General features: G+C 45.7%; 1 protein-coding gene and 1 pseudogene across 1 annotated transcript; one reads left to right on the forward strand and one right to left on the reverse strand.

Moving 5' to 3' along the window:
* The first annotated feature begins 429 nt into the window (after nucleotides 1-429).
* On the forward strand, nucleotides 430-6,411 carry LOC124660133 (subtilisin-like protease SBT5.3). Its single transcript, XM_047197925.1, has 8 exons — nucleotides 430-564; nucleotides 3,407-3,696; nucleotides 3,775-3,872; nucleotides 3,971-4,244; nucleotides 4,318-4,953; nucleotides 5,043-5,288; nucleotides 5,415-5,529; nucleotides 5,623-6,411. The coding sequence occupies exons 1-8, from the start codon at nucleotides 430-432 to the stop codon at nucleotides 6,409-6,411; spliced, it is 2,583 nt and encodes an 860-aa protein (XP_047053881.1).
* A 586-nt stretch (nucleotides 6,412-6,997) lies between these two features.
* Nucleotides 6,998-24,241, reverse strand: LOC124660143 (annotated as a pseudogene).
* Nucleotides 24,242-24,415: the final 174 nt, after the last annotated feature.

Raw genomic sequence — 24,415 nt, forward strand, 5'->3', positions numbered from 1 at the left:
GGATAATAGGTTCACACATAATCGGGCATATGGTACATCCAAATGTTCAAGTAATACATGATCGATACATGCTAGAGAGGTGGTCAGAAGCAGCGACTATTAGCCTGGTTGGAAGGAGTGCGCCAATTGACTTCGGGCTCCCATGGACAAATACTCTCTAGTACAACTCATTGTGACGGAAACTGAAATGGTTAGCTTCAGACGCATGCTTCAGTGATGAAAAATACAAGATGCTCTCAGATGTAGCTGACAACATTGTACCAGTCATTGTGGTTGCGAGAAGGAACAAAGCTCAGCAAGATGCAACGATGCGGCAGTAAGAATAAGAAACACATTGCCACTAGGAGGAAGCAAAACAACAGCAATAAGAAGCTCAAAAACAACAACAATAAATGCAATAGGAGGAAACGTAGTGGCACCACCAGGGACATGAAGGACATGGGCAAAATGAAGAAGGGTATGATAAACAACAACATGACATATCCCATATGCATCATGGAGAAGCAAAACATCAGGAAGAATAACATGAAGTACCATAAGAAGGAAATTTTGCAAGAGAAGGAGGTAAGACTGGTACACTTAAGAACCATGTTCGTCGGAAGCAAAAAGGTAGGCCACCAGAGAAGTCAATGAGGAAGAAGCCACTCCTGGAGCAGCGAGAGGAGAAGCCGAAGAAGAAATCTAAGGAGGAGTCAAAGAAGAATGATGAGCCGAAGAAGAGAGCGCCAGCCAAGTGTATTACTACAAGGACATCGACCACAATGTCTCCACTTGTGGATGGTTCAAGACCGCGATCTCAATGAGTAGAGTGAAACCACCGTACGGTGATGGACCAAGCAATGCATAGCTACTACATTGTGTATTTATACATTTTCTAGATGCTTGAATTATGCAGGAAACCATACTTGGAATACACATTTACAATGAGATGCTGAGTGTAAAAATGTATTGACACATTTCTATATGCAGAACTACTATATTTGAATTGCTTATGTAGCTTGTTACAAGTGTATAGAAAGTATTATTTGTGTTGGATGAAAGTAACATTTATGTCATTTATATGGTGCATAATAAAACTAATCGTGGTACAAAAACAATGATGTTATGAATCAAGAAATTGACAGGATAAAACAGAAAGGATAACCATACATTTTTTTGTAACACAGTTTCCATTGTACAGATATGGTCTGTGAGGAGGCACTGAAATGAAATGGTCACACATTTTCATGGCACATATGTATGTTTGAAGTGGGGTCACTGCTATATTGTAGAACATATGTAATATTTTAAGTATTTCCAGGGTGCAAAAAGTATTCCTTCATGATACATTTTATATATTCCATGAGTAATTTAATGGAGCACTCCAACATTTTTTAAATATGTATGAACCAAAATGGAATTCATTTCTAACATAATTTTTTTGCAAGTGTATCATTTAAGAGAATATGAATGGGGGAAATGATGGTGCAAAACAAATGGCAATATCCAACATTATGAAAATTATTTTGATACAATTTTAGTAAGCAAGTCGAACATTGGTACTAATGATGGGAAGCATGGTTATGTTGATGATGAATGTAGCAAAAGATTTAAGGAATTCCAACATATTAATAGTTGGTACTGTACATTATGGGTTTACTGATGCATATGTTCTCCAGGAAAGCACTACTACCAATATGTAGATGACACAAAATTGTGCTCACTTTTCATGGTGCAATGATAGTGCAAGCATGAAACATAAAAAGCATAGTATGATACAATAAGGAAAAAAACACATTTGGTCTAGAGACATTGGTATCTTCATAAATCCACCAGGACACACCACATGTGCACATGTTTTCTCCATCATATCTTACAGTTAGAAAACATTAGGTAACACCAAAATGATCATATGTCGACAGAAGACATGTCTATCTCTCTACAAAATACTATCATACTCCAAAATGCTACGTCCTAGAACAACGCTCCAAGTGAACCAAAAGATGAAACATATTTCCTAAGCTTCAATTTAGCTGATGCTAATTCACTTCTTCACACATTCAATGAGCCTGCTCAGCAATTGCCTCCGCGATGCCGATTTCGTTCGGATGCATGTTGAGGAAACAATCTTCTGAATGGCACTCAATGGCAGTAGACTCACTCAATGGCAGTAGACTCACTCATGCGAAGGTAGTCGTCCTGTGTATCGGCAGGTGCTCCGTATGCAAGCATCCTCATGACGGCGGTGCACTTCTGAATGGACGAGAACCCGACAACGCCTACAGCGTCGAGCTTGAGCTTGAAGTAGGGGTCGAACTCTCGAACGCCGTGGAGGATATTCATGAACATGCCCTTGCTCATCCTGTACCGGCACCGAAAATTGTCTTCATGTGTTGCACCGTCTGCAAAGTAGTCGTTGTGCAGCATGGTATGCCCCTCCATCCTCTATCGGGGCTTGGACTTCCTTCTCCCCCGCCTTGATCCTCCGCGGCGCGGCCTCTTCCTCTTCTCCGCCTCAGCGTCAACCATGTCCTGGAGGGACGCGATGATCAGCAAATGCTCCTGCAGGTCGTCGTCGAAGGCTTGCTCGTCCTCCAGCAGCAGGGCAAGCATCTCATCGTCGATGTCCATGGCTAAAGCAAAATCAATGGTTAAAATTGCGCCGAGGCAGAAGACGCAACGAACAGCGGCCAATCGCGCCTACCTGGCAAGTCGCGAGCACCTTGTGTGCGCGGAGGTGGGGCGGATTTGACGGCGCGTTCTGGGACGCGCTGGCGAAGCGGAGGCGTCGGCACGACCGGCGGGAGCCCCAGCCGCGACGACGGTGCCGACTCTCAGCAGAGATCAGACGTCCAAACGGCCGGGAAATCCAGCGGGGGCGGAGGGGTGGGAGGCGCGGGAAGGAAGGAGCGACGAGAAAAAAGGCGCGAACCAACGGTTTATGCAAATAGTCGCCGACACGTGGGAGCCCGCCTCGTTTTTCGTTGTGTCCGGCGTGCCCGGCGCCGGACACCGTATCAGGGCGCGCCGGACAAAAATGGGCTTTGGGGGACGCGGCTGGAACAGATTTTTGGTCCGGCGCGCCCCAAATTGCTTTGGGGGACGCTTTGGGGACGCGGCTGGAGATGCTCTAAGTACTATGGAAAAAGGGACTTTGATGTATTTGGCAGGGAGTAAAAAGTTGTCACTCGATCTTGTAATCGCAAAATACTTCACTTAATTTGGGCCATTAGATACGACCTTCTATTTGCAGTCCATAGTCCATCTGGATCGGTTGCAGTGCTTTCATGCACACGAATGGCGGCAGTTACCTCTGTAACCGATTTCCATCGAGCAGATCTAGCGAAACTGCCGACGCGAATTACGAGCTGCAAGTAAGACACGGTCCTCCTGCCTCACTCACACCGCCTCCACTCCTCCTTTATAGCCAGCTTCCTGCCACACTCACCGATCGTTCCTCCCGTACGTGCACCTGGGCATGGAGACCGGCACGGCGGCGGCGGCTGAGTCCACGCGCCGGATCATCCTCACACTAGCAGCTTCCTTCTTCCTCTGCTCGCTGCTGCAGGGCGCTCCGCGCGCGCTCGCCTCCGGGACGCAGCAGTTGTCGTCGTCGGGGTACATCGTGTACCTCGGCGGGCGCTCCCATGGCCTCGGCGTGTCGACAGAGGCGGTCACCGAGTCGCACTACGACATCCTTGGCTCCGTCTTAGGAGAGTAAGTGTATTATTCATACTTAGTTACTTCTGATATGAATGTGCCGTACGTGGTTGATCGATCAATCGGTTCGTGCAGCCGTGAGATGGCGCGCAACGCCATCTTCTACTCCTACACCAAGAACATCAACGGCTTCGCCGCCAACCTCGATCCCGGCGTCGCCGCAGCCATCGCCGGTGAGCCGACGTACACGAGCCTTTTTTACTTATCTAGATCCTTGCACGTATTGAAGCGCCTAACATTCTCATGTTCTGGATGTGCGTGCGTGTTGCAGAGCGCCCCGACGTGGTCTCGGTGTTCCCAAACAGAGGCCTCACGATGCAGACGACGAGGTCCTGGGAGTTCCTGGGTCTCGAGAGAGCTGGCGAGGTCCCGAAGTGGTCGGCGTGGGAGGTGGCCAGGTACGGCGAGGACGTCATCATCGGAAACCTCGACTCGGGCGTGTGGCCGGAGTCGCTGAGCTTCAACGACGGCGAGATGGGAGCGATTCCGGACACCTGGAAGGGGATCTGCCAGAACGAGCACGACCCCCAGTTCCAATGCAACAGGTATATATGTACCTTGACTATTTCAGCTGTACGTACGTGTTCCTTTGCTGATTGATTTCGTGCGCGCGTGCAGCAAGCTCATCGGGGCGCGCTACTTCAACAAGGGGTACGCGTCGGCGGCCGGCGCGCCCCTCGGCGACAGGCAGAACACGCCGCGAGACGACGACGGCCACGGGTCGCACACGCTGGCCACGGCGGGCGGCTCCTCCGTGCGCGGCGCCAACGCCTTCGGCTACGGCAACGGCACGGCCAGGGGCGGCTCCCCGCTCGCGCGCGTGGCGGCGTACCGCGTCTGCTTCACCCCGGAAGTGAACGACACCCAGTGCTTCGACGCCGACATCCTGGCCGCCTTCGAGGCCGCCATCGCCGACGGCGTGCACATCATCACGGCGTCCCTGGGCGGCGACCCCAGGGATTTCCTCGAGGATGCCGTGGCCATCGGGTCGCTCCACGCCGTCAAGGCCGGGATCACCGTGGTGTGCTCCGCGGGCAACAACGGGCCGGACTTCGGCACCGTCAACAACCTCGCGCCGTGGGTCGTCACCGTCGCCGCAAGCACCACCGACAGGGGCTTCACGGCCTACCTCGTCTTCAACAAAACTAGGGTCGGAGGGCAGAGCCTGTCGGAGACGTCGCTGCGAGGGAAGATGTTCTACCCCATGATCGTCGCCACCGACGCCGTCGCCCCCAACAGCACGGTCGATGACGCGTATGCACGCACGCACATTGAACTTCGATCACAATAATAATCTTGCCTTGCTAGCTTGCACTTACTACTTGTGGATGCCATATATGCAGTCGGCTGTGCAAGCTGGAAACCCTGGACGCGGCCAAGGTGAGGGGGAAAATCGTCGTGTGTGTCAAAGGAGCCAACCGCAGGATAGAGAAGGGCGAGGCCGTCCGGCGAGCCGGCGGCGTCGGGATGGTCCTCGTTAACGACGAGGACAGCGGGAGCACCGTCACCGCCGACGCGCACATCCTCCCGGCCCTGCACATCAGCTACACCGACGGGCTCGCGCTCTTGGCCTACATCAAATCCACCCCGTAAGCCGCTCCGATCCTCTTGTAAAACACACAATGAGACATACTACAAAACTTCAAATTAACAACTTCTTTTAAAAAGTTAACGACTTCAATTTGCTGAGTGGATTAATTTTTGTCCGTGTGAAGAACACCGTCTGGCTTCATCACGAAGGCGAGGACGGTGGTTGGCATGACGCCGGCGCCTATCATGGCCGATTTCTCGTCTCAGGGGCCCAACATCCTGAACCGGCAGATCCTCAAGGTTCTCTTAGTTTGCATGTTCAATCTGTTTTCTTCCATTTCTATTTTCTGTCTCAGATCATCTACTTGAATGATTTTCTGGTCTCGCATGCAGCCAGACGTGACGGCGCCGGGAGTGAGCATCATCGCCGCGTGGAGCGGCCAGGCGGCGCCGTCGGACCGCCCCTGGGACCCGCGCCGCGTCGCCTTCAACGCCATATCCGGCACGTCCATGTCCACGCCGCACGTCGCCGGCATCGCCGGCCTCGTCAGGACCCTCCACCCGGACTGGAGCCCCGCCGCCATCAAGTCGGCCATCATGACCACCTCGACCGACCTGGACATGGAGAAGCGGCCGATCCTGGACCCGTTCCTGGAGAAGGCCACGCCCTTCGCCTACGGCTCCGGCCACGTCTTCCCGGCCCGCGCGCTCGATCCGGGCCTCGTCTACGACGCCTCCACCGCCGACTACCTCGGCTTCCTTTGCACGCTCGGGTACAACGCCACAGCCATGGAACTCTTCAACGGGGTGCCCTACCAGTGCCCGGCGTCCCCCGTCGCCGTGCAGGACCTCAACTACCCGACCTTCACCATCCCGGCCCTCGCCGAGCCGAGGACGGTGCGCCGCAGGGTCACGAACGTCGGCCCGGCGCAGCAAACCACATACACGGCCGCCGTCGTGGAGCCCGTGGGGGTGCAGGTGACGGTGACGCCGCCGACGCTGGCGTTCGGGGCAGTGGGCGAGGAGAAGGAGTTCCACGTGACCTTCGCGGAGAAGGTCCCCGTCGTGCCCAGGCCGGAGGGCGCCGGCGGGTACGCGTTCGGTGCTCTTGTTTGGTCCGACGGGACCGGGAACCACCAGGTGCGGAGTCCTCTGCTCGTCCAAAGGCCCAGGATCGTATGAAGAAGGTCGTAGGATTAGGAGATCGACATGTTTTCCTTTTTCTTTTCGAGCTTAGGCAGGTTTGGGTTAATTAGGAAGTAATCAGATCAGATAGGGAGAGGAAGAAAAGAATTACTCTTGTGGTGGTTTTGGTAATTAGCAGTTAAATTATCTGTGGCACGTTACATGATACAGCTATTGAATAACATGGATATAATGGATTAGTGTCGCTGGTTCGATATGATTATAGCTGTGATGTTCTGTGGATGGAAAATGAGATGCTTTGCCAGCTGGTTTTTATGTTCAAATTGGAGCTGAACAACTCCCAATAATCTGCTCACATTAACAGAGTGAAAACACACTTGTTTGCAATAATAACATGGACATATGCCATTCTTGTAAGGAATGCTCGTCCATGCATGCGATTTTGCCTAGAAATATTATGTAAAGAGATATCTCTCCCTCTCTTCTTCTAGCAATCCTACAAAATAAAATAAAACCTTTTGTCCCCAACTTCACCGTGTGGTTGTAAAGCACAATGTTTCATGTAAGTAAAAGTAAAATAAAATAGCAACTAAAATAAAGCAAACTAAACAAGTAAACTAAACTATATAAAAGCGGTGGCTAGGTTGAACGCCGGGGAGAAAAAAGAGAAGCAGATGCCAGAAAAGAAAACTATCCCTAGCCCTATGTAACTTGATCCAAATACCTGGAAAAGCAAGAAGTTTTACAAGATCATTCAGTGGTGCTGATTCAGAATAAAGTCAAATATATCTGAATTACTTTAGAGCATCTCTAGCAGATTCCCAAACCCCAAAAGCAACTATCCAGGCCACCCCAAAGCATCTATCCGGATTGAAAAAAGGAACACACAAATCATAAACTACAGGAATGGGGCTATATGCCGAGGGCCGGGAACCCTCGGCGTAGCCTGCTTTGGGCGTCGGCGTAGGCTACGCCGAGGGCCACCCTCGGCATAGCTCCTCGGCGTTAGCTCCCACGGCAAAGCCACTATCGCCGTCGGCGTAGCCCGGCCCTCGGCGTAGCACGCTACGCCGACGGCAAAACCCTCGGCATATACTTTTAAAAAAATTCAAATTTCCCTTTTCCAAAAAAATTCAAAAAAAATCGAAAAAAAATATTTTTTTCCTATATGCCGACGGCAAAACCCTCGGCATAGACTTTTTAAATTTTTAAAATTTTAATTTTTTACACAATCTTTTTTTTCCTTTTTTTCTTTTTTTTACTTGTTTATCTTTCACCCAATACACTTTTAACTCTATCTACACTTAATCTTAGATCAAATTACAATCATGGTTAAACTTCCCGATCGGTCACCCATCCTCACACTACTCCAGCCTAAGCACGCTTAACTCCTTGGTTCCATTCGGATGAGCTTCCATTATAAAATTGACAATAGCATATCAACCCTATTAACCCTTGAACCGTGATGCACACCTCTTTATTTTTGAATCCCAAACAATTACTTAAGTAGACAACAATGAATATATAAGTAATAATAATATTGAATTCAAATAACAATAAAATGATTTTATTTTTTGGTCTTTTTTCTATTTAATATGGAATAATTAATATCTTTAAATCGGAAAATCGAAATTCCACAAATAATATGTCTAAATCGATCAGAAAAATGAGAGGAATCTAAATATAACATTCATATCATCATTTGAACCTAAAAAATAGAGGAATCCAAATATGACGCCTAATTTGCCTTGCGGCCAAAACGGCCCCCTCGGGAGATGCGAAATGGTCTTATCGGGCGGGCTGGTGCACCGTTCGCCAACACGCTAAACGGAAAAAAATTAGCACATAAAGTGATATGTTGTAGACATAAAAACATTTTTTGCGGAATTTATTGAGTGAAGGAAAGTGTACCCCTAGTTCAAATCCGGTCAATTTTCAGCGGATTCGGCGGGACACCATAGGAAGCCGCAGGGATTCTCAGATAGCTAGCGCGTACATATGGCATGTGATATGTGGTGCGGAGGCGGTGTCCTACCACTACGCGGAGGTCTCGCGCAATGCTAAAATGCGCCCCATGTAGTTGCTTCACAAAAAAAACCCGTTTTGGCACCCCGAAAATGAAAAAACCATCGCCCATGGGTCGGATTGGAAATCCTCTTCCGGGGCCTTGCTTCCCATCCCAGGGACCACGCACGTGCCAAATATGACCTCGTTCCGACAAACTATGCGGTGTCACGGGTCGTTTCCTACTCATGTGCCCTAAAAGTCATAGAACTCCAGACGTGATAGCCCTGTTTGTGAAGGGTTTCCAAAATAATTGACGTATCCTAATTCCGACTTTTGGAGTGGTTACTAGGACACATAAAATGACGCCATGCGGCTCCGCGGGATTTTCTGACTTCGTTTAAATTGTCATTTGGCCAAAACAAGCCCCCACGGAGATGCGGTATGGCCGTACCGGGCGCGCCGGTGCACCCGTTTACCATCGTGCTAAATGAAAAAAAATTCGCATATAAAGTGATATGTCATAGACCTAAAAAAAATTTCATGGAATTTATTGAGCGACGGAAATAGAGGCCCTAGTTTAAATCCGGTCACTTTCCAGCGGATTCGGCGGGACACCGCAGGAAGCCGCATGAATTCCCAGATAGCTAGCGCGCACATATGGCATGTGATATGTGGTGCGAAGGTGGTGTCCTACCACTACGCAGAGGTCTCGCGCAATACTAAAATGCGCCCCATGTAGCTGCTTCACAAATAAACCCGTTTTGGCACCCCGAAAATGAAAAAACCATCGTCTATGGGTCGGATTGGAAATCCTCTCCTGGGACCTTGCTTCCCATCACAGGGACCACGCACGTGCCAAATATGGCCTCGTTCCGACATACTATGCGGTGTCACGGGCCGTTTCCTACTCATTTGCCCTAAAAGCTATATAACTCCGAACGTGATAGCCCTGTTTGTGAAGGGTTTTCCCAAATAATTTCCGTATCCTAATTCCGACTTTTAGAGTGGTTACTAGGACACATAAAATGACGCCATGCGGCTCCGCGGGATTTTCTGACTTCGTTTAAATTGCCATTTGGCCAAAACGGCCCCCCAAGGAGATGCGGTATGGCCGTACCGGGCGCGCTGGTGCACCCGTTTACCATCGCGCTAAACGGAAAAAAAATTCGCATATAAAGTGATATGTCATATACCTAAAAAAAATTCCCAGAATTTATTGAGCGACGAAAAGTGTAGCCCTAGTTCAAATCCGTCCACTTTCCAGTGGATTCGGCGGGACACCGCAGGAAGCCGCATGGATTCCCAAATAGCTAGCGCGCACATATGACATGTGATATGTGGTGTGAAGGCGGTGTCCTACCACTACGCGGAGGTTTCGCGCAATACTAAAATGCACCCCATGTAGCTGCTTCACACAAAAAACCTGTTTTGGCACCCCGAAAACGAAAAAACCATCACCCACGGGTCGGATTGGAAATCCGCTCCCGAGGCCTTGCTTCCCATCCCAAGGACCACGCACGTGCCAAATATGGTCTCGTTCCGACAAACTATGCGGTGTCACGGGGGACGTGAATTTTTGGCTCATAGCCGCCAGCGCCCCGCGTATCATGACCGTTGGTTGGAGCATTAAGATCCGTGGACAAAGTAGTGAAAAATAAGTTAATTAATTTGAAAACACAGCTATACAAGGAAATACGGGAGCTGTACGCATTTAATGGAGGGAATAAATTGCAAGCTAAGAGGAGAATAAATGCTAGAACAATAACTAGCATTTAAAATATTTATGGTCCTCTGACACTTTGACTTTTGTGAAGTAGACAGTAGCACGGTTTTATTGTGTCTTCTCACAGTGTCATTCTTAATTGCCGGTTTATGATTTTAAAATGCTGATATGATTGAACAAAGTCATTATAAATTTATCGGTTTTACATTCACAAGACGTTTGAAATAATCGAATAGATTTTCTTTTCCTTTCCTAGGCTTGAAAGCAAATGATTGAACAAGATGTATTACTAAGTTAACAAGATTACAACTAAAATTTATTCTAAGGGTGTCTAGAATTACGCAAAAAAGTACTCTATTTTCCATGTATGAGATCTAATAATAAATAAGATGGATTAGTAGGATAATGAAATTACAACTAATTAATTCTTGATGACAACACAAATGGACGGTGCAACATTTATAACACTTAATTCATCAATAAATGCCCATTGATTGTTGGGCCTCAAATGGTATTAATGGCTCTTGAAATACAATTGAAAAATGATTTTTGTGCTACAAATACACGGCCATAATTGCATTGGGATACAAGTAATGGACGGCTCTTGATGGTGAGCGGAGGGTGAGATTCGGGGGGGCTGTGTCCCTGTGTGCTCCATCACAATTCTCGTGTCACGGGGCGTTTTGTGGGGACCCCGGACTAGCTGTCCGAAATTCCCTGTTATGTATACAGTTCACGATCCCATGATCAGTGCGCCGTGAACACATAACCGAACTGATATCAAATTACACCATCCATTACAAAGCGGAATAAGAAAATTACAACATGGTCACACGACCAATACTTACATAATAGCCTCGAAGGGCCTAACTAAAACATTAGAGTAGCATCATCACTTCGAGCGGCGCAGTACCCAAGTCATACTGCCATAACCCTCCGGGCATCTTGCGGGAAGACGTTCCTAGCTCGCATAGACGTCGCCAACTCCTTCTTCATCCGTCGTGTTCCTCCAAGTCTGGCCAAGTAAATAGCCAGGGACAAAGCCGTGAGTACATTGGAATTGTACTCGCAAACCATCAAGAAGGTGATAACAATTCTAACTAGAGAAGACAAGAGGGAAGAGCTAATATCTCTTGTGGAAATAGCATGATAGTTTCTCTTGTGGATATAGCATGTAGAAGAGAAGAGATGTTTTTGGTGGAGATAGCATCCAACTTCTCAATCGAAGAGGGACCCTTCAAGAGTTTATCTAAGACATCTCTATATCTTTATTGAAGAAGATTCTTCAAAAGAGGAACTACAACATAAAACACTAGGAAGGGTAGACCCAAAGTTTTCCTTTCCGACCATCTCCATATGGTCACCACCACTTTCACGTACCATTCCGGTACTCCAAACAAGTTCCTTCCTTTCTTTTGCTCAAAACTCTTTCGTAAAACCAAAACCCTTCAGGCTAAGCAACAGCCATTCCAACCGTCCATGACCGCGGACGCGGCTATTCGAATAGATTTAACTCTGCAGAGTTTGCACACTTTCCCCACCTCTATCCGGATACCTATCGTGTGGGCATCATCCCCGCATAACAACATATGCCACGACGGATACCCGAACATAGCCTTTCGCCCATTCGACTTAGCAAGAGGTCCTACCCTATGGAGTATGTACCTCCCCGGCACCGTGGCAGCTCACCTCCCTTTGAGCGTGGCTCCACCGCCAAGCCAGGAGACCCATAGTGTCTTCCGGACGGGTCAGCCCCGAAGGCCTCCCGTTATACTATTGTCCCAACAATGACAACCTGGACTCGGGGGTAACCGTACCCTTGTATAGTTGTGCGGTGCCTCATGCTAAGAAGAACAAACATCAAGCTAAGCTCCGTGCCCACGTTGGAGTAGCTGTGGTTGCGCGGGTTAATTGTCACGGGTGAATACTTAGACGCCAAAGTTTTCATAAACAAGATTCTTTTTCCAACCATCTTTGCCAAGATCCTTTTCTTTCATAAACACACACTTAGGTAAGTCCAACTCACCCAAGGTTTTTCAAAAGTTCTTTTCAACAAGGTATTTTTCCAAGGGGTTCCCAACCTACAGTTTCATGTAAGAACTAAGTGACAACAATGGCATGATGCTAGCCATTATACCACTAAGGAGATGATAATTGAGGTGTCAAGGAGATCATACATACTTAGGATAAGCATGCATAGGGACATCATAAATAGGATGATTCAACAAGGGTCATGATGTTAATCATCATACCACTAAGAAGATGATAATATAGGTGGTCAATGGGGCATACATGCTTAGAGTAAGCATGCATAAGATCAACAAGGGGTTCAACATACTCGAGAGTAAGTATGTATAACAACAACAAGGAGTTCACATACTTGGGAGTAAGTATGCATGACATCAACAATGGGTTTAAGATACGACAAGGGCATGATGCTAACCACTATACCACTATGGGGTGCAAAAAGGGTGTCAAGAGGTCGACACACACAAGACAAGTGGGCGTACCCATCACACTTAGAGGGGTACACCAAGAACATGATGATGAAGACCACCATTTCACTAAAGGGGGGGGGGGGTGTAGGTGAGGTGTCAAAGAGAATAAACATGCTCATGGTGAGCATGCTCCATCAACATAAGTAGAAACAACACAAGATAGATCGAGAGACAAGAATAACAACAAAGTAACCACAATATGTGATTAAACATTCAGAGATCAAGAGATGGCTTGCCTTGGTTGGCTTATTTGTCCCTGGACTTCTTCAACTCCGTCAAATAAGAACTCCAACAATATAGATAAAATCCTTGTCCGAACCACTTCTTCTTCTTCTCCGAAATTGTTCGCATCTATCGTCGGAAAATATAAAAGGAACACAATCAACATATTGCACCAACAAAACAACATTCAACAATCAACAATCAACAATCAAAAGTTAACCACTCTACTAAGAGATAACATACTAAGGATCACAATTTAAGTTTAAATTTTATTTTAAGAAAAACCAATTTATTCCACTCAATAAAAGCAAGAGAACATCAAAATTTAACCATTGCCCCTCTTGGCTATCACCAAGGCCTAAACTAAAAATACCCTGGTAGATAACTCCACAAAGAAGAAAAGTGCATTGGTTTTGCATCAAAATCATTCATCTTTTATTTTCAAACATTTTTTTAAGAGGTAGAAATCATTTCTCTCTTTTATTTTGTTAACAAAACACTACACCAAAAATAGGAAGTAACCCATATACCCCCAGCATTTGAAATCTTAAGAAAACAATAAAAACTTGGTGTAAGTTGCAGAAGGTTTTGTTTTGCAAGAAAGAAACATATGTTGACCATGTTTATGAAAAAGAAATGGTCAAGGATTTTAAATAAACAAAAAGTTTTGGTTTAACAATTCATGTGACACACACATATTACTAACAGTAACAAATATGCATGAACAGAGACTAACAATATCTTTAGATGGCCAGTACTTAAACAAGACTAACCCAATTGGATTCACCCAAAAATATTAATCCTACAATTTTAGAAATTACAAACACTAAACAGAATACAATAATCATGTTTAATGCACTAAAAATCGTACAAAAATTCTAAAAATATGAGGCCAGTGGCATTGGAAAGGTATTAAAAAGCTGGTTCTTACCCAACTGGTTTCATCCAAAAATTCGTTTTCAAGCCCCTGGTTTAATTCGACAAAGTCAGATCTGACCAGATATTGATCTGTGAACCATTTCAGTTTATGAGGTCAATCGAAGTAAAACCACCGCCAAAACGAAGGTATTGAAGAGGGCTTTCACCCGCAGTTGAGTTTGCTCAAAAAGGTTTTGTAAAACTGGACAAATCTAACAAACAGTGAATCTGCATGTTTACAGAACTCTATTTACCGTGGGAAATCCGTAACGAATTTGAGTATGAGACCAACATCAAGTTGTAGATCTTTTCAGTATCTAACTGGGGAACTTTGAATCACTCGATTTGGATCTGCACACGAGATTTGGCGGATTTTACAAGTTCGTACCAGAATCTGAAACAGCAAGATAGCAGAAATTACTGCAGGGATTTGGACGAACTTTGCTCAAGAACTTCAGATCTGAGGATTGCTCAACCTTCTCCATGCTTGAACCAACATGCACCTGTATCAAGATCCAATCTTAGCAATGGAGGAAGAAGAAGAGGAGATTAAACCATCTAGGGTTGGGGAGAAGATGGAGAGGGAGGCTCTCATGGTGAGGAGGAGCTTGAGGGAGGAGGGGAGCTTCATCTTGGTGGATATTCATGGCCATGGCCGGCCATGGGAGCAAGGGGAGCACCATTTTCGTGGGGAAGAGGAGGAGGGGAGTGTGAGGGAGTGGAGGAAAGAGTAGGGAGTGAAAAGAAATGAGGCAAAGGAGAGGAGGTTAAGGTAGTACAAGAGTGACCATATCTTAATTATTTTTCTTGAGACTAGAATATGTGGGTTGAGGTACTTCACTTAGTACTAGCAAACATCACTCAACAAACAAAGTGACACAAGCATGTCAATCGAAAACATGTCAACCCAGTTAAACCTTAAAAAGTTTTTGTTCCCCCTGATTTTTGCACTCTGGACAACTAAACAAGGTTGCAAAAGTTAGGGTGTGACAGATCTTCCACCCTTAAAATAATCTCGTCCCGAGATTACTAAGCGTAGGACTAGAGGGCTTTCAAAGTTGACTAAAGTTAGACTCGTCTTCTTGTAGACATGAAGTTGTCGACAAGGTCGCAACATCAGCTTCTAAGAGACATGGTAGATTCAGGCCAAGAGCAAGCTTCGTGGAGAGGTTGATTACTCCATGCAGGTGTTAGATATGTAGCTTCTTAACGATCCTAGCGGGGGTTCAAGACTCTGGGAGGGTTAGTGCACTCCAACGGTGCTTTAACAGGGTTGAAAGCTTTTTTTTAGAGTTAGCTTAAAGTTTTAGTGGGAGACGAAGTCTTCCACCCTTAAAATTGTTCATCGGGGGGGGGGGTTGAAAACTCCAAGCTTCGGCCACGGGTCTTGTCGGGCGCTTTTTGGAGAAGTCATTGATCTCTCGTCGGACATCTTCAGAGTAAGTTGTGTAGTCCCCGGCTTCGAAAGGGGTTACTGCATCCCACGTTTCCAACGGTGTGTTAGAAAGGTTTGAAATGTTAGGGTTAGCTCCAACTTTTAGTGGAAGACGAAGTCTTCCACCCTTAAAAATTTTCATCGGGGGTTTCGGAAAAACTCTGAGCTTCTGCCTTGTGGCTCTGCCTGGGCTTCTGAAGATGTCGTCGATCTTCCGTATTCACTAGAAGGATATTCGGGGGAGACGTGTAGACCACGGCTTCAATAGGTAAACACGGTGTTTACTAAACCCTAGGACACACGGTAAGTTAGTAAGTCGATGAAATTCTTGGTTGGTATCCATATGAAGCAGCAACAAAGGTCGTCGAAGACAATCTTCAGCTTGAGGGTTGGTGCTGACTGACACCAGCTGAGAAGTGAGCGGGTATCTTACACCTAATCTTGAGTCTTGAAGTATCTTCATGAGCTTTACTTGATGAGGACCAGATGAACCATGTGACATAGCTTGGCTTTGATGCTATTGCTCTGTCAGCTTGTTAGACGGCGTGTTAGAGGGTAGTTTCAAAAAGTTATCCTCGAAGTTAGCACGATTATACTCCAAGGTTAGACCAAGTTAGTATGTCTTCTCGCAGAGGTGTAGTCACTTATGAAGGTGCGGGCTTCTGCTTTCTTGGCGTAGTAGAGATGCTCCAGCTGATCTTGAAAGTAGTCGGCGTGGATAGGGGTGCGGGTTAGTTTCTGCGACGGTTGAGAATCGATGGTTAACGAGTTAACTTATCCGAGTAACTAGCAGTTAGTATTCTAACGGCGTGGTTGATGCGGGTAAAAACATCTTAGGGAGGCTGTCTAAGCTAGGTTATCATACCGAGGGTGTTTTTCAAACCGAAGGCTCAAGACAATCATGCACACAACAAACAGATAAAAAACACTCAAGGCAACACACTAGGAAACAACAAACAATCAACGCACCAAACAAGGCACTCTAAGTATCTAGGTATACCTAATACGTGGAGGTAGCTCAACCAAAGCGATTGAGTTTGTCCTATCCATCCTATATGTTTGGGGGTTGGTCACATATCCGGACGTCTTCATCTTGTTGGTATTGACTTTAACAAGGATTCTCGAAATAGTTGGTGGTGAAGCAGCCTGGTGTTGAGTCGTCGATGTTGAGGCAGAGGCTAAAACTGTGTAGTCTTCTTGCTCAACATCCCGGGGACGTGAGGTCTTCGAAGGGGTAGCTGTTGAGGTACTCCCAAAGTCGAGATCTTCTCGTGGCTGGCCTAAAAAATACTAGTCAAGAAACTGAGAACTTGATCCCTGATGACTACAAAAGTGCAAGTCCACGGAGGTACAAGGTCAGCTCCTTGACAGACTTTGGTGACAACCAAAGACATGATCTAATTATCCCTTTATGTGCACGCTAAGTCGGCCTCCAATCTTAAATAGCTGCTATTGGTGATACATGAGTCTTCGTGAGAGATTGATCCATCCTTGTGTTGTCTGAGTTGCGGACATCGTCCAATACGTAGGTTTGAAGTGGATGAGACAATAGAGTAAGAACTTTAGATCATTTTTTTTATAAAGCGGAGAGATAAGAATTTAGAAGTTTTGAAGAAATAAGAGGAGTAGAAACTATGCTACCGACTAAGGAAAGAATTTATTTCGTAAATAGTTTTTTCCCAAGTACTTGTTTCCTAACTAACGTCCATGCTAACTAAGGTCTCCTACAGTCAGGATAGCTCTGATACCAGCTTTGTGGGGACCCCGAACTAGCTGTCCGAAATTCCCTGTATACAGTTCACGATCCCATGATCAGTGCGCCGTGAACACATAACCGAACTGATATCAAATTACACCATCCATTACAAAGCGGAATAAGAAAATTACAACATGGTCACACGACCAATACTTACATAATAGCCTCGAAGGGCCTAACTAAAACATTAGAGTAGCATCATCACTTCAGCAGCGCAGTACCCAAGTCATCTGCCATAACCCTCCAGGCATCTGACTGGGAAGACGTTCCTAGCTCGCATAGACGTCGCCAACTCCTTCTTCATCCGTCGTGTTCCTCCAAGTCTGGCCAAGTAAATAGCCAGGGACAAAGCCGTGAGTACATTGAAATTGTACTCGCAAACCATCAAGAAGGTGATAACAATTCTAACGAGAGAAGACAAGAGGGAAGAGCTAATATCTCTTGTGGAAATAGCATGATAGTTTCTCTTGTGGATATAGCATGTAGAAGAGAAGAGATGTTTTTGGTGGAGATAGCATCCAACTTCTCAATCGAAGAGGGACCCTTCAAGAGTTTATCTAAGACATCTCTATATCTTTATTGAAGAAGATTCTTCAAAAGAGGAACTACAACATAAAACACTAGGAAGGGTAGACCCAAAGTTTTCCTTTCCGACCATCTCCATATGGTCACCACCACTTTCACGTACCATTCCGGTACTCCAAACAAGTTCCTTCCTTTCTTTTGCTCAAAACTCTTTCGTAAAACCAAAACCCTTCGAGGCTAAGCAACAGCCATTCCAACCGTCCATGACCGCGGACGCGGCTATTCGAATAGATTTAACTCTGCAGAGTTTGCACACTTTCCCCACCTCTATCCAGGATACCTATCGTGTGGGCATCATCCCCGCATAACAACATATGCCACGACGGATACCCGAACATAGCCTTTCGCCCATTCGACTTAGCAAGAGGTCCTACCCTATGGAGTATGTACCTCCCCGGCACCGTGGCAGCTCACCTCCCTTTGAGCGTGGCTCCACCGCCAAGCCAGGAGACCCATAGTGTCTTCCGGACGGGTCAGCCCCGAAGGCCTCCCGTTATACTATTGTCCCAACAATGACAACCCGGACTCGGGGGTAACCGTACCCTTGTATAGTTGTGCGGTGCCTCATGCTAAGAAGAACAAACATCAAGCTAAGCTCCGTGCCCACGTTGGAGTAGCTGTGGTTGCGCGGGTTAATTGTCACGGGTGAATACTTAGACGCCAAAGTTTTCATAAACAAGATTCTTTTTCCAACCATCTTTGCCAAGATCCTTTTCTTTCATAAACACACACTTAGGTAAGTCCAACTCACCCAAGGTTTTTCAAAAGTTCTTTTCAACAAGGTATTTTTCCAAGGGGTTCCCAACCTATAGTTTCATGTAAGAACTAAGCGACAACAATGGCATGATGCTAGCCATTATACCACTAAGGAGATGATAATTGAGGTGTCAAGGAGATCATACATACTTAGGATAAGCATGCATAGGGACATCATAAATAGGATGATTCAACAAGGGTCATGATGTTAATCATCATACCACTAAGAAGATGATAATATAGGTGGTCAATGGGGCATACATGCTTAGAGTAAGCATGCATAAGATCAACAAGGGGTTCAACATACTCGAGAGTAAGTATGTATAACAACAACAAGGAGTTCACATACTTGGGAGTAAGTATGCATGACATCAACAAGGGGTTTAAGATACGACAAGGGCATGATGCTAACCACTATACCACTATGGGGTGCAAAAAGGGTGTCAAGAGGTCGACACACACAAGACAAGTGGGCGTACCCATCACACTTAGAGGGGTACACCAAGAACATGATGATGAAGACCACCATTTCACTAAAGGGGGGGGTTGTAGGTGAGGTGTCAAAGAGAATAAACATGCTCATGGTGAGCATGCTCCATCAACATAAGTAGAAACAACACAAGATAGATCGAGAGACAAGAATAACAACAAAGTAACCACAATATGTGATTAAACATTCAGAGATCAAGAGATGGCTTGCCTTGGTTGGCTTATTTGTCCCTGGACTTCTTCAACTCCGTCAAATAAGAACTCCAACAATATAGATAAAATCCTTGTCCGAACCACTTCTTCTTCTTCTCCGAAATTGTTCGCATCTATCGTCGGAAAATATAAAAGGAACACAATCAACATATTGCACCAACAAAACAACATTCAACAATCAACAATCAACAATCAAAAGTTAACCACTCTACTAAGAGATAACATACTAAGGATCACAATTTAAGTTTAAATTTTATTTTAAGAAAAACCCATTTATTCCACTCAATAAAAGCAAGAGAACATCAAAATTTAACCATTGCCCCTCTTGGCTATCACCAAGGCCTAAACTAAAAATACCCTGGTAGATAACACCACAAAGAAGACAGGTGCATTGGTTTTGGCTCAAAAGCATCCATCTTTTATTTTCAAACCTTTTTTTAAGAGGTAGAAATCATTTCTCTCTTTTATTTTGTTAACAAAACACTACACCAAAAATAGGAAGTAACCCATATACCCCCAACATTTGAAATCTTAAGAAAACAATAAAAACTTGGTGTAAGTTGCAGAAGGTTTTGTTTTGCAAGAAAGAAACATAGGTTGACCATGTTTATGAAAAAGAAATGGTCAAGGATTTTAAATAAACAAAAAGTTTTGGTTTAACAATTCATGTGACACACACATATTACTAACAGTAACAAATATGCATGAATAGAGACTAACAATATCTTTAGATGGCTAGTACTTAAACAAGACTAACCCAATTGGATTCACCCAAAAATATTAATCCTACAATTTTAGAAATTACAAACACTAAACAGAATACAATAATCATGTTTAATGCACTAAAAATCGTACAAAAATTCTAAAAATATGAGGCCAGTGGCATTGGAAAGGTATTAAAAAGCTGGTTCTTACCCAACTGGTTTCATCCAAAAATTCGTTTTCAAGCCCCTAGTTTAATTCGACAAAGTCAGATCTGACCAGATATTGATCTGCGAACCATTTCATTTTTAGGAGGTCAATCGAAGTAAAACCACCGCCAAAACGAAGGTATTGAAGAGGGCTTTCACCCGCAGTTGAGTTTGCTCAAAAAGGTTTTGTAAAACTGGACAAATCTAACAAACAGTGAATCTGCATGTTTACAGAACTCTATTTACCGTGGGAAATCCGTAACGAATTTGAGTATGAGACCAACGCCAAGTTGTAGATCTTTTCAGTATCTAACTGGGGAACTTTGAATCACTCGATTTGGATCTGCACACGAGATTTGGCGGATTTTACAAGTTCCTACCAGAATCTGAAACAGCAAGATAGCAGAAATTACTGCAGGGATTTGGACGAACTTTGCTCAAGAACTTCAGATCTGAGGATTGCTCAACCTTCTCCATGCTTGAACCAACATGCACCTGCATCAAGATCCAATCTTAGCAATGGAGGAAGAAAAAGAGGAGATTAAACCATCTAGGGTTGGGGAGAAGATGGAGAGGGAGGCTCTCATGGTGAGGAGGAGCTTGAGGGAGGAGGGGAGCTTCATCTTGGTGGATATTCATGGCCATGGCCGGCCATGGGAGCAAGGGGAGCACCATTTTCGTGGGGAAGAGGAGAAGGGGAGTGTGAGGGAGTGGAGGAAAGAGTAGGGAGTGAAAAGAAATGAGGCAAAGGAGAGGAGGTTAAGGTAGTACAAGAGTGACCATATCTTAATTATTTTTCTTGAGACTAGAATATGTGGGTTGAGGTACTTCACTTAGTACTAGCAAACATCACTCAACAAACAAAGTGACACAAGCATGTCAATCGAAAACATGTCAACCCAGTTAAACCTTAAAAAGTTTTTGTTCCCCCTGATTTTTGCACTCTGGACAACTAAACAAAGTTGCAAAAGTTGGGGTGTGACACGTTTCCTACTCATTCCTAAAAGCCGTAGAACTCCGGACTTGATAGCCCTGTTCGTGAAGGGTTTTCCAAAATAATTGTCGTATTCCAATTTCATCTTTTGGAGTGGTTACTAGTACACATAAAATGACGCGATGCGGCTCCGCGAGATTATCTGACTTCGTTTAAATTGCCATCTGGCTAAAACGGGAACCTGAGGACATATAAGAAATTGATTGAATTGTTTCTATGTTAACATGGTACTTTACATGATTCAAATATGCATGATTTTAACATAAACAGATAGAGGATGTTTTTCTGAAGATTTTGATACCTCATACGTATTTTTCTGACATCATATGAATTAGTTATGATTTTTACAAAATTAGACAATTTGAAAAATTGCCTATGCCGAGGGTGGCCGTCGGCGTAGCCCTGTCTACGCCTAGGGCCAAAGATATGCCGAGGGCTGCCCTCAGCGTAGACCTCGCTACGCCGGCGGCCACGCTACGCCGAACGTCGAAAGGGCAGGTTGGCCTGGCCGGGCCATACGCCGACGGCCCCGACTTTTGGCCGTCGGCGTATAGTCTGGCCCTCGGCGTAGCCTCCCATTCCTGTAGTGAGCGGCAAATCAAACTGCATAAGCCAGATTTTGTTCGCTACATTTTGACAGACATGAGATGAAACAACGGAGCATAGGGCTCCGCTTTCTAGGTTAATGGCGCGGCCGCGGCCGCTGAGACTACCAAAATACAGCTCACCGGGGAGCTTCGTGCCGCGGCGGCGGAGCTGGCTCAAGCTCAGTCGATGTCATCGATCTCGATGTAGCAGGCACGCCTGCTCACGGAGCCATTCCTCCTTCTTCTCGGCGTCGCGGCGGCTCTGCTCCTCCACCAGCTTCCTCACCGTGCCCAGGACCGGCCATCAGCGTGGGGGCAGCAAGCTCAAGCTTGGCGGCGAGGGTGAGGATGTCGTCGTCCTCCGCGTAGTCACCCGTGTCGAACCGTGGCTCCGGGGCGAGGCGCTTGAGCTCGACGCCTCGCTAAAGCTCGAGCGGCGCGGCGGCGGATCTCGGGACCTCGACGTCTGCAAGTCACGGTAGAACAGCGACTTTCGCGTGGTGGCTTCAGGCCGTGGTGGAGGTACCGGTACGAACCGTGGATGCAGGCGGCGTCAGAGGCCCGACGGTCCCGCTCGAGCTCCTCGGCGGCGTTCAGCTTGCGGGTGGGGGCCGAATGGAATCCGGTGCCGCCCACCCTCCCTCCGTCGCGGCCTCCTAGACCTCCGTCGGACACCATGGCTCTTGCGGGCGTGGGAGGAACACGATTGCTCGCCGGAGAGTGGAGTGGTGGCCGGTGGGGGCGGATTTCTCGTCAACGGGAGCGGAAGCGGCGGAGAGGCGGATGGGGTTTGACCTGCATCCGCTGCGCCGACTGGGATATATAGCGGACGAGAGCGGTTTTGGGCTCCTGGAAAATATATCTAGGCCAGACCACAGATACGGTGTCAGCCTGTCCAAAAAAACAGCCTAAAACCCCATATCAACCTAAATTGCTATATGGGGGCCGATATGGGGATTTGCTAGATATGCTCTTACAATGATGATTATGCGATAGAATTACGTGCATAATACCTTAATTGAACGCCGCTCTTCGAGCTCAATTAGGTAGTCTGCAGTTCCTGCTTCAGCTTTGGTAGCATAGTCAGCAGAAGCTCCATCCTCCATGTCCCTAGAAGCATCTGAAATAGGCACTGTTAAGAATTAGAATCTGCAACTGCAGTACATCAACAGTGCCAGTAGTTATATAATCATGCACCATATATGCTACCTTTGCCTTTAACTTGTTTCCCTGTCTCTGTGCCTCCAGTTTTCCTATAAAATCATGCATCATAATGATCTGAGCAGCAAATATAAAACATAAAATAGTTTATGAAGAGTCATATCTAAACATTTAACAGAGGGAAGTTACAAAGTGGGTAAGGTGATTTGGTTACTCATCCTGGAAAAAATATGGCCAAGAAAGTGGGAATAATATACTCAAGTTTGTAGTTGTTTGTGGATCCACTTAGTTTCTGTTCATTATCAAGTGCATTGGAAGCGTGGACAGAAGAGCCAAGGATGACCGCAGCAAGGAAGCATGCCACTGCAGTGAAAAGAATCCCTGCCCTGTTAATGCGCTTGTCTAGGAAGTAATTCACTGTTGTGCCTGAAAATACAACATGCATCTTGAGTAATAAATATCCAGTAATAGAATGGGAAGGTAATAATGTGTCTAATTCTACAATCAGGACACTGGATAATAAATATTAGAACCTATATCTTGAAAGCTCTTACTGAAATGGAGGAACTATAATAATTGAACTGTTCAAATCTTGACAATATTGCTCTGGTATATATCTGACTATTTAACAGACCAAATTTCTGAACCGAAATGAGTTGTCATATAATGAGATAACTAGAGTTATCTAAGAAAAGACTGACTTAATCCAACTTGTGGTAACCTAATAAATAGAGCCCCTCATGTAATTATTTATAAAATAATAGGTCATACTGTGTTTGATAATGAGATGTCCCTCACATGTATCATCAGAAGCTTGCCCAGGAAAAGAATAAGAATGTTAAATGAACTTCAGTATCAGAGGATACTAACTTACCAATAACGACAACCATGCTTGAGCTGATAACCTCAGTTAGTGAAAGACCCACATATGCCAAAGCATACTGTGTAGAAAGGTTCCCGATACTGAGTACAACACCCCCTGCCATTGCAAACAACACTGAAGGCCAGTTGTCCTTTATCACAAAATTCATTCAGAGTCAGCAAACCAAAGATCGACCAAAAAATTGATCTTTCTATTGGCAGTTTCTTGCATATGACACTGCCAAGATAGCTAACCTGACTAAGCTGAGTGAAGAAATTGGGCATGTTATGCTTGGCCTCACCAAGCTAGCCGAAGGTAAGCGCGATGAAAACAGCAGCAAGGAGGTTTGTTATCGAGTAGTCGAGGTATGTCTGCTGAGGCAGACGGCCCCGACGCTCCAGCAAGGTGAGCACGGCTGGCCATGTGCCCAAGAAAAGGAGGGAGGCACACGTGATAGCTATGGCATCCCCTTTGTCTTCTATGATGAACATCTTGAGGCCTTGTTTGATGGACAACAAGGAACTTCAGTAGGGAGCCTTCGACCACCTGTGGGCATCATATGGGAGGTGTCAAGTTACTACTATATAGATGCAAAGCCTCGATGATGTGACAAAGATAGAAGAATCATTCCAACATCCATAAGAAGTAATCCAATCATAACATCCACAAGATCCCAGTTACCACATATAAGCTTATCTTGAGAATGGAAAACCAAGAAAAGACCATCACAAATCTCAACGGAACATGCAACAGGGGTAGGATGTGGATGAAGATGGAGTACCTCTTGGCACGGAACCAAAGAAGAAGCACATGAAAAGAGCATGGTGTATGATGGGGATTTTATAGTGGCAACTAGAGCACAAAAGCTAGTGATTTAAAATAATCCTCATGGAAAGTCCAACATCATCTGCACGAGTTAGAAA

Source organism: Lolium rigidum, chromosome 1 (genome assembly GCF_022539505.1).
Source record: "Lolium rigidum isolate FL_2022 chromosome 1, APGP_CSIRO_Lrig_0.1, whole genome shotgun sequence".
NCBI classification, from domain to species: Eukaryota; Viridiplantae; Streptophyta; class Magnoliopsida; order Poales; family Poaceae; genus Lolium; species Lolium rigidum.

Excerpts from the sequence above, each read along its gene's own strand:
- LOC124660133 (XM_047197925.1), top strand. The coding sequence starts at position 430 with ATGAAGGACATGGGCAAAATGAAGAAGGGTATGATAAACAACAACATG. Across the intron at positions 3,873-3,970 it reads CGTCGCCGCAGCCATCGCCG|AGCGCCCCGACGTGGTCTCG; the intron begins GTGAGCCGACGT and ends TGCGTGTTGCAG. Across the intron at positions 5,289-5,414 it reads GCCTACATCAAATCCACCCC|AACACCGTCTGGCTTCATCA; the intron begins GTAAGCCGCTCC and ends GTCCGTGTGAAG.